General features: G+C 52.6%; 1 protein-coding gene across 1 annotated transcript; it reads right to left on the reverse strand.

The window, feature by feature from the left end:
- Positions 1-1,986: 1,986 nt before the first annotated feature.
- Positions 1,987-9,641, reverse strand: LOC138121194 (BPI fold-containing family B member 4-like). Its single transcript, XM_069034451.1, has 12 exons — positions 9,617-9,641; positions 7,827-7,935; positions 7,371-7,556; positions 6,841-7,276; positions 6,303-6,407; positions 5,685-5,831; positions 5,322-5,385; positions 4,637-4,697; positions 3,913-4,004; positions 3,774-3,816; positions 3,033-3,088; positions 1,987-2,865 (listed from the first exon to the last, which is right to left on the reverse strand). Exons 2-11 carry the CDS (start codon positions 7,918-7,920, stop codon positions 3,057-3,059), a joined length of 1,260 nt encoding a protein of 419 aa, XP_068890552.1. The 5' UTR covers positions 7,921-7,935; positions 9,617-9,641; the 3' UTR covers positions 1,987-2,865; positions 3,033-3,056.
- Between the last annotated feature and the right edge of the window lie 261 nt (positions 9,642-9,902).

Here is a 9,902-nt window from a genome sequence, read left to right on the forward strand (position 1 = left end):
GAAAAGAAAGATTTTTCCCATAATTTCCTATCCAAACTCCATTTTGAAAAGCCCTTATACTGTTGATGGGAAAGCTTTCCCCATCCCATGCTCAGCAAGCAGCCAGCACAGCAGAGCCTGGCAGGAGCAGTAGCAGTGCTGACAGTACCCCTGGGATGCTCCAGGCAGCAGATGGGTGTCATGGGGTGCAGAAGCCTGGGAGAGGCTCAGAGCAGTCTCCACAAGAGAACCACAAGTGAGAGAAACCTCAAGAAAAACCCCATCAGTGCCCTTGCAGCCAGAGCTGGCAAAGATCTGAGCTGTTCCAGAGTCACCTGTCCAGGCACACTGTGGCCAGGTGGTGCCAACAGCAGCAGGGACATGCCCCATGGTACCGTTTTTATTAATATTGGTGGGTCAGACCAGTGCAGGTGCTTCCGCTGTCCCCCCACAGGGCTCACAGTGGCCAGTGGCTGCCCACCCCTGCCTCTGTGGCAGCGGAGGTGGGACCCAGCCCCATGGCACCTTGCCACCTGGAGAGGTTTGGGGTTTGGCATCTTGGCTCTATGGTTACTGAGGGAATATTTACACCTCTTTTTGCAGTCATTCACAGCAAGTGAGCCTAGAATGGGGCTTGGCACCTTCTTTCATCCTCCTCCTTCTGTTTCCTTAGGAACTGGAAACTGAAGGTGCCCAATGAGGCGTTAGGGATTCAATAGCTTGGGCCAAGGCGCTGCCACCCATCCTGTCCTCCCCCTCTGACAGAGCTCTGCCACTGACATCAAAGGGCACCTGGCATCTGCCCTTCATCTTTGTGCTCTGAGCACAGGCAGACCACCCAGCATGTGGGTGTTACTGCAGCCAGAATGGGGTGCACTGGGTGCAGTGCAGATGTGCCCAGTGCCCACATCTCATTAGCATTGTTACCTCTTCCATTAATTGGCAGGGCAGGGGTGGCATTGGCTGCTCAGGGTATGGCTTGCTCACAGTGGTGAGATAAAGGGAGTGAGGAGCAGCAGAGGAGGCTGGGCTGTGGTCTTGGGGCGCTGGTGAGCCATCAGCCAACACCATTACCTTGGGAAAAGAGCAGCGAGAACCTCCAAGGTTTTCAGGGGAACATTTAGCCACTCAAGATGTGAGCAGTAGCCCTGGCCCTGGGAGTGTCCCAGGAGGATGCTGGCTGCAAGCTCTCAGCTAACAGCACCAGGACTTCCCTGTGCCTGTTGGATGGGGCTCTGGGGCCCTGGGCAGGACCAGAGGGACTCATGATGGGCAGAGGCAGAGGAGGGTGTTGGTGCTGCCCACCAGGAATGCCCAGCACAGCCAATGTGGACACTTGGAAGTGGTTGGTGGCACATGGTGCTGTGCCAGTGGATCTGGAAGCTGCAGGACTTGGGAATCTGGCCCTGGCCCTGGCATCTCTCCCCATGCAACCATTCTGCTCCAGGGCTGTGTCACAGCCAGCCCTGGGATGAGGTTTGATGCCACTGCAGCCAGGAGCGAGCTTCTGTGCCCAAGAGCTTGTGGGTACTGCCACTGCTCTCACCAGGGTCCTGGGGGTCCCAGCCCCAGCCTGGAGAGGGATCTGTCTCCCCGGGGCCCCAGGGATGTGCTTGTTCATGTTAAACAGCTCCCAGCCCACTGGCAACAGCCGGGAGCAGGAACACACACTAAAAGAACCAGCAGCTCAGGGACAGGGGCAGAATAAATCTGCATAAATACAAATGAGGGGAATATTTATTTGCCACATTGACCACATTTCTGTAGCTACTTTAAGCTGTGAGAGTGGGGGTCCGGCAGCCTGGGCAGGGCTTGGGCTCCACTCAGGCCCGGCTCTGGGGCTGCAGCCCCCGTGGTTCCCCACCTTTCCAGCAGACTCACCTATTCAATATTCCTCACATGTGAGTTACTCCTGTAGCTGATGGGAGTGATAAATAACAAAACCCTTGCAAATGCAAAAATCCTTTGGCAGTTTGGAAAGGAACCAAGTCACATGCTGAATGCAGATGAAGAAAAATAATTTTTATTGTAAGGAGAAAAAGAAAGGCGTGAATCTGCCTCAAATCCACCTCACCCTCAATGCAGCACATCCAAATCCACTTGGAGATTACAAGGCAGGATAGCGTTCACTCTGATCAGTTCAAAGCGACGCTGTTTGGGAACAAATTGGCTGAGTGTGCACCTGGATTAGGCTGGGGGCTTTTTGCCTCTTTTTAACAGTATGAAATCACTGAAAACAGCAAAATTCCCTTTTGAAATGGTAAGCCAATCAAGAAGCAGAAGGAGAGCAAAGACAAAGTATTTACAGCTCATTGCATTCGTCCCTTTTCTCTCTTCCCTTCTCAGAAGGTTTTGTGCAGTTGGTGCAAACTCATGAAATTCCTGAGGGGGCCAAACCCCTGCCCGACTGTCTGCATCCAGCACCTGGAATGTCCCCTCTGTGCTGAGCCATTACCTGGCCTAAACCCCAGTCCAAGTGCAGCTGGGTGGGCCTGAGGAAGAACCACGGGGTCAAGGTCATCCCTTCATCAGTGAGTGCCATAACGAGTGGTTTGTGGCCATGACAGCCAGGAGAGACACAGGCAAGACCTGGGGCTCCACAGTCACAGTGTCATCAACATGGCTGATCATCGACATGGCTAATTATCAACATGGCTAATTATTGACATAGCTCACCGTTGGCACAGATTATCATTGGCACAGATTACTGTTGGCACAGATAACTCTAGGCTGGACAGAGACACCAAAATCTGAGAAGGCTGAAATGTAGAGCAGAAGAAAGAGTGTTTTCTTGGTTGGGTTTCTCCATTGTCATGTCTATTCTCCACCTACGTAGTTTTTTTCCTCCCTTCCCTCCTCCTCCTTGGGAATCGCCTGCAGGGGGACCTGGAGGGATAGCAGAGTTGAGGTTTTAGGCAGCCCTGTGCTACCCCTGTCACCTCCCACTACCAGGTAGCAGGGTCAGGACTCTTCTCACCCAGCCCAGGTACTGGCACCGGCACAATTGGCAGCAGAGCTCTGAGCCAGGTCCCCAGCCAGCAAATCCTCCTTACCCCAGGGTGCTGCCAGCCCCGCGCCTATGGATTGATCCCGGGATCCACACCTGCAGCTGGGGGAGAGACACCCAGGTGAGTGCAATCCCTTCCCGGGTCCCCAGAGCCTGACAGTCCCCTGGTATCCCCCACCACGGGACTGGGCTCGGTGGTTCCTGATGCGCCAGTGGCCTGAGAGCCCCCAGCTTTATGGGCAGAGATGATTTAGTGCCCTCAGGAATACGGCTCTGGGGAAGCTGGGAAGACTTCCAACTTTTCCTTACCTTCCTTATATATTAACTTTCCATGCATATGAAGCTGAAAGTTCTTCCAATCACCTCTGCAAATATTAATTAATCCTCGCAGCATCCTGAGAACCATTATTCACTCTTATTAAGCAAATATTATTAAATCCTTTTATAAGAGGTGAAGTGACTTTTCTGGGGCTGTGCAGGGCATAAGTAGGAGTGCACAGACTTGCTACTGTATTCCAGACCTGCCACTGCACAGGGACAAAGGTACTCACACCTGAGCTGGGGGCCATCTCTGAGGGCCAGGGACCCTAACCACCCCCAGCACTGCTGTACCCTGTGAGGTACAAGTGCTCCAGGCACAGCACCTGGCAGCTCTGCCTGCATCCCAGAGCCATGAGTACCCTCCCCAGTCTTGGCCCCGACCCAGGACTGTGTCCCCCATTGCAGCTGCCCCATTCTGGCTCACAGCACCAGTGGGGATCCCTGGCAGCACTGGGTCCGAACTTACTCTGGAGGAGCCAGTCAATGAAGGTGCTTGGGAATGGGGAATTCTGCAAAGAACCAGGAGATGTTAGAGCATGTGAATGTGGAGGGAAGGCATCAGTGTGGGGACATGAGATGGAACACAGGATGGGACATGGCTGTACCTGCAGATCCAGCTCCACATAGTGCCCGGCTGTCAGTGGCAGCTTGGAGAGGGCAGAGTAGATTTTCCCCAGAAGCCCAAAGGAGATCACACCTGGGGAGAGGGAGAGGCCATCAGGGCTGGGCAGAGCTAGCTGTGGGTCACTGAACCTGCTGGAGCCCTGTGCCCACCCGTAGCATCTGGCAGAGGCTGGGAGAGCATTGTACTGCCCAGCAAGGAGGAAAACCCCTTGTCCTTCCTATAGATCTCAGACTCTGTGGAGTTCAAAGGTTCCCATGAAAGCTGCTGCCCTGGAGCTCCCAGGTGCAGATCCCATCACAAGGGAAATGTTGGGGGGGACAGTCCTGCCTTCAGTGAAGCGGCAATTGTGTGCAAGGTTTGACATGAACAGAGCTGGGGAGGGGAAACCCTCTGGCTCTGTGGGGCTGCACCTGGGGGTCCTGGCATAGCTAACTCCTGGCAGCAGCTTGGGTCTAGCCCTGGTTAGGAAAACACCCATAAGAAGAGCAGGACTGTGGTGTCTGGCAGTGGTGGTGAGCCAGGACCTTGCCACCCACAGCAGCTTTGCCAGCGGAGAAAAGCTGCTCCTGCTCCAGGCAGAAAGACCCCTGCTCCCACAGCTCCAGCTCTCCTGAGGACACCCACTGCCCGTGGAGGTGGCCAGAAACACAAACGCCAAGTGTGACTCTAAAACTTAATACAGAAAAGAAAATTTAACAACATACGGTTGAGGAATTGCAGATTAATGTTGATGATGCTGACCCAGACGTTCACTAATGGGCAGAGCTGCAATGGCAACAAGTGGCACAGTCTTAGTGAGAACAGCATGGGTGCAGCAGCACGTTCCCCGGCACCACTCGAGTTTCACAGATTTAAATCAGGATGGGACAATCATCCTGATTTCATCCTAGGGCATAGTTCTTCCATGGAAAAAGAGCTATATGATTTGTTCAGCCCCCTTCTAAAAATGTTCTACTGAACAAGGTAAAAGATCCTCTAAAGGCCCCCTTTGCTCTAAACGGGGCTGTTGCTTCTTCTCACGCTCACAGGGAGCAGCTGAGTATAAAACGTGATGGAATTGAAATTACTCCTAACAAATAAATTCTGACTGTAAGGAAGATCAAGCAATTTTGTGTAACTCACTTATGGGCTGCAGGCATGTATCTGTGCATGCACAAATATATATATATATATATATATATATATATACGGGTTGTATATATATTGTCCCTGCCAAGGACAGGGGGATTGGAACTAACTAACCTTTGAGGTCCTTTCCAATCCAAACTGTTCTGTGATTCTGCACACGTGCATGTGTGTGTGTGTGTGTAAATCTGCCAGGCAGTTCTGGCAGGAGCACTGATTGGAGCTGAAATGCAGCTTCACAGCAAAGAATCTTCAGACACTCACCAGCGCAGGGACAAGGGACTTAAGAGACTTGTTCAGCAAGCTGCTCACCAGATTGGTGAGGAGGCTGAGGAGGGAAAAGACAGACAAAAATTACCAGGGAAGTTGTCAAAACCCAGGACTTGACATCAAGACAAAACTGAGCTCCTCTGCACGGCTCAAAACTGAGCTACTCTGTAGAGGAGCCCCCTCCTCTCCTCTGATGTTAAGGGATGCCGCAAGCCCACAGCTCCCCCAGGCTTCACCAGGAATTGCAGATGCTCAGGACTTTGTTATCTGAATCCCAAAGTCTGCTTTTTATGATGTCAATCAATGCCCAGATTTGAGACTGAAGTTCTGCCCCACTGCCAACTTGCAGGAGCTCACCCCTTCTGCAGGCTGACGCTGAAGCCACCAAGGAGGTTGTTGCAATCCTTAAGCACCAACTTGAGGTCACCGGGGGAGTCCTGGGTCAGGGCAATGTGTGATGTGATGTTTGCTTCTACCGAGGACCCACTCAGAAACTGAAAAATCCTGAAAAAAAGGAAGTGGCATGGAGGGTTATGGAGGAAGCCGAAGCAGCACAGGAGAGCGGTGCCTGTGGTGGAGCCACAAGCGTGGCCTCGGCTGGGACAGTGCTTCAGGTTTGGGACTTCTCTCAGGCTCCTGGTCCTGCAGCAGATCACAGAACCATAGAATTGTTCAGGTTGGAAAAGACCTCTAAGATCAAGAAGTCCAATCATCAACCCAGCACCACTGTCATGTTCACTAAACCATGGCCTCAAGCACCATATCCACATGTTTTTTGAACACTTCCACAGATGGTGAGTGTCTGTGGAATGAGGAGAGCTGGAAATGGCTCCAGAGAGAGTCAGCAGCACAGCCCAGAGCTTTCCTCGCCAGCCTCTTGCTCAGTGTTTGGGGGTGTTTGTCGAGCCCCCAGGAGTGTCCCATCCTCCCCAGTGCCCTCAGGTCCCCGTGGCCCTGCTCCCCAGCCTCGCTCACCCTGGAAAGCGGAGCACCAGCTTTGAGTACAGGTTCAGCACAAGCTCAGTCCCACGAAGGACCTTCCATGACACTCGGGCATTCTCAAGGTTCAATACCTTCAACCTGGGGGTTAACACCGAGGCAAACCCACCTTGAGATGGCAGGATCAGCAGGAGCAGATCCTACAGCCCCATCTCTTCCTGCTCATCATTTGACCTGTGGATATTTCCAGGTAAAAGTGAAGGTGGGGAAGGACCAGCTCCTGCTCCACAAACATCAAATCTCAAAGCATGGTCAGGTTTCTCAAGGCTATGTCCTCCTGAGTCTCAGCCACCTCCATGGGTGGACATTCCCCCACCTCCTGTGTTGCCCATGGCTGTGTCACACCACTCCCACAGGCAAGACTTTTCCCATTTCTCGTTGGAATTTCCCCTGTTGCAGATCCTTATGTGAGCTGCGAGCCTAGGACAGGTGGTTTGTATGAGAGGGAAGGTCTGATCCCCTGGACGTTATGGGTCATCCTGCAGTGAGCCCCACCACGGGGCTTCTGACTCACCAGGCGTAGCGTGTCATCTTCTGGGAAGCTCCACCACCCAACAGTCCTCCTGCACCCAGAAGTCCTCCGGCTTCACTCAGAAGACCATCGAGCCCAAGCAGACTTCCATTGCCTAGGAGACCTCCTTTTCCAAGCAGCCCTGTGCCAAGCAGACCTGTGTCTCCAAGCAGGCTGTTATTGCCGAGGAGACCATTGCCAAGGAGACCATTGCTGAGGAGACCATTGCCAAGTCCTTCCCCACCAAGGATACCAGTGCCAAGTCCTTCTCCACCAAGGATGCCTGTTGCAAGGCCTTTCCCACCAAGGATGCCTGTGCCAAGTCCTTCCCCACCAAGGAGGCCTGTTCCAAGGCCTTCCCCACCAAGGAGGCCTGTTCCAAGGCCTTTCCCACCAAGGATGCCTGTGCTGGGCAGCCCGTTGCTGCCAGGTTGTCCTCCTGCAACAGCCAGAACTCTGTTACTCTCTTGTCCTTCACCACCCAGCAACCCTCCTCTCCCAACCCTCCCCCATGCTAAGTGGACCTTCCTCACCTAGGAGGCCTGTGCCAAGGACCCCACCTCCGCTGGGTTCTTTTCCTGCACCAAGGAGACCTCCACTTTCTGCTCCACTTGGACTTCCTTCTCCCAGGAGGCCAGTGCCAAGCAGCCCACCTCCACCAAGAGCACCTATGCCAGGCAATCCGCTTTTTCCGCCCATAAGACCAGTGCCAAGCAGACCTGCACCAAGGGAGTCCCAGTTACTGATTGGAATTCCACTCTTGGAAGGATTTCATTAACAGGAGAGATTGGTTTGGCCACATTAGGGTGCTCTGCTGGTGAGTTCTCACAGGGACCCCTGAGCATCCTTGAACAAAGTTGGGTTCCCCATGGAGATGGGCCTGCCAGGAGGCAGCTCCCTGATGAGCAGAGGGACATGCCATGAGTCCAAAATATCAGAGGACTATGCCATGACTCTGCCTTGGAAACACAGAAAATATCTGAACTCACCACTGCTGGCTTGTGCTGGGTTCAGCAGGTTGAGGAGACCCTGGGAGGGGGGAAGGAGACCCCCAAGAAAGATGACATACCAGAAGGGTGGCATGTCCTGACACAGCACCTGTGGAAAGACCCACATCAGCCTGAGCACCAGTTCCACATTGGTATCGACAGCCTGGGCACTAGTCCAGCTCTCCATCCTCATGTGCACGGCCCTGGGGTGTGGGGAGATTCTTCCTGGACATGCAGCCTCCAGACACCATCCCCCTCGTACCAGGATGTCAGCCCAGACCTGCAGCACCCTTTTCCCACTTCTGGGAAGCAGAAGAGGGAGCAGCTGAAGCCCAGTGCCACACTGCTCCAGAGCCATCTATGTCTCCATGCCTGACTGGGCTCCCCCACTGCAGAGCTGGGTGTCTGATGCTGCAGGGAAGTGAAAATGCCATTTTAAGAGAAGAAGAGGGATGGAGGTGAGGCAGGAGGACCTTGTACTGAGGGAGACAGATGGCTTCCAACCACTCTGAAATGGCCCTGAAAGAGGAACGCTCACAGGGGCACAGCCAAATAAAAAATGATGAGTGTCACAGTCATGTCCTTCTGCCTGCTGTGAAGAGCACCCTGTATTATTAAAGCTCAAAGCACAGCCAGAATCAGACTCACTTTCCCGTGGGCAGGTTGTTTGTTTTTCTCATCTTGTTCCACTCAAGCTGTGAAAAGAGTTCGTTTTCCCTCTGTTTGATCTGCCCCCTGCCAAAAGAAAGTACCTTCAAGGACCTTCTGTTCCTCCCCAAGCTGGGCTTCTAGGGGTGACAACGCAGGCTGGGGAGTGTTTGTTTATGCATGGAAAGGTGTTTGCAAAGAAATGAGAAAATGGTCTCTCTGCAGCACTGCCAGGGGTTCCAGCTCTAGGAGCACTTTCCTGGACAGTCCGTGTCCTGGACAGACACCTCAGCTTGTCCCTCCTGAGAAAAACAATGTACAGGGTGCAGATTGCAGAGGTTCAGCACTGAGAAATAACATTATTTAGGTCAGACTGAACAACTTCTTTATCTCTTCCAGATACTTTTAAAAAATCCCTCTATGACAGTTCTCGGCACAATTAAATTAGACTTTAATTCACTCGACTGTCTTTTACATTTTCCCTTTGATCAGCACGTAATGATGCACAGCTCCTGTAGCTGCGATTATTGAACAGGGGAGAAGGAGAGAGGCTCGAGCAGCTTCTATTGAAAATCGTGTCAAATAAAATCAGTGGGATTTGTTGGAGGGGCTCTGAAAGACGTGTGCAGCATTGCAAAAGGGTACCAAAATGGATGTCAGGGCTCTTAGAAGAGCTCTTAGAGAGAATACGTGACCAAGCAGGCACCTATCTCTGCAGTTATTAACAATATCTACCAGGGTGCTGCTCCTCGGTCACACACATTTCAGTGAGCCGAGCATCTTGCACATGCAAAAAGCATGTCTGGCTTTGCAGATAAACACTTATTTTACGCTAACTGAGATGAGGTCTGGAGAGCTGAAAATTGCTCTGAATTCTGGTCACCAAGATCACGAAAAAACTCCCAGTTCTTTCTGCCAGCTTAGTCATTATCACAAACTTAACAACAACAGGAATAAACGTGGAATTTAACAAGCAAGAGCTCTGCTAGCTTTAAAAATTAATTTTCATAAATGATTAAATGCAGCTACAGAAATCAAAGGAAAGCATCATTAAAATCCCTGCTTTCCAAGCCGGGTTACACTGTGCTGTAGGTCGCCTGATGGAGCCGGCACGGTGGCCACGGTCCTTCAGTGCCACTTACCTGGACCCTTTGATGTCGAGGTGGAGCTGCCCATGGTCACGGCTGCTGGCAGCTGCTTTTATATACCCGAGCTGCAGGAATGAGGAAAGCCAAGGAAAGGATGGAGCAGGGACAGTTCCCTTTCGCAGGCTGTGAAGTGTGACCCCTGCACCAGCCTGATCCTGACCACCACACCTTGCAGGGCTGGGCTGTGGCCAGCAGCACCCAGCCAGCCCAGCAGCTCACCCCTCACTCTGGCTGTGGTGCCCACTAGCTCTGGGGAGAGTCCCAGGGTTGGTTCAGGACA

Source organism: Aphelocoma coerulescens, chromosome 20 (assembly GCF_041296385.1).
Source record: "Aphelocoma coerulescens isolate FSJ_1873_10779 chromosome 20, UR_Acoe_1.0, whole genome shotgun sequence".
Classification (NCBI taxonomy): Eukaryota; Metazoa; Chordata; class Aves; order Passeriformes; family Corvidae; genus Aphelocoma; species Aphelocoma coerulescens.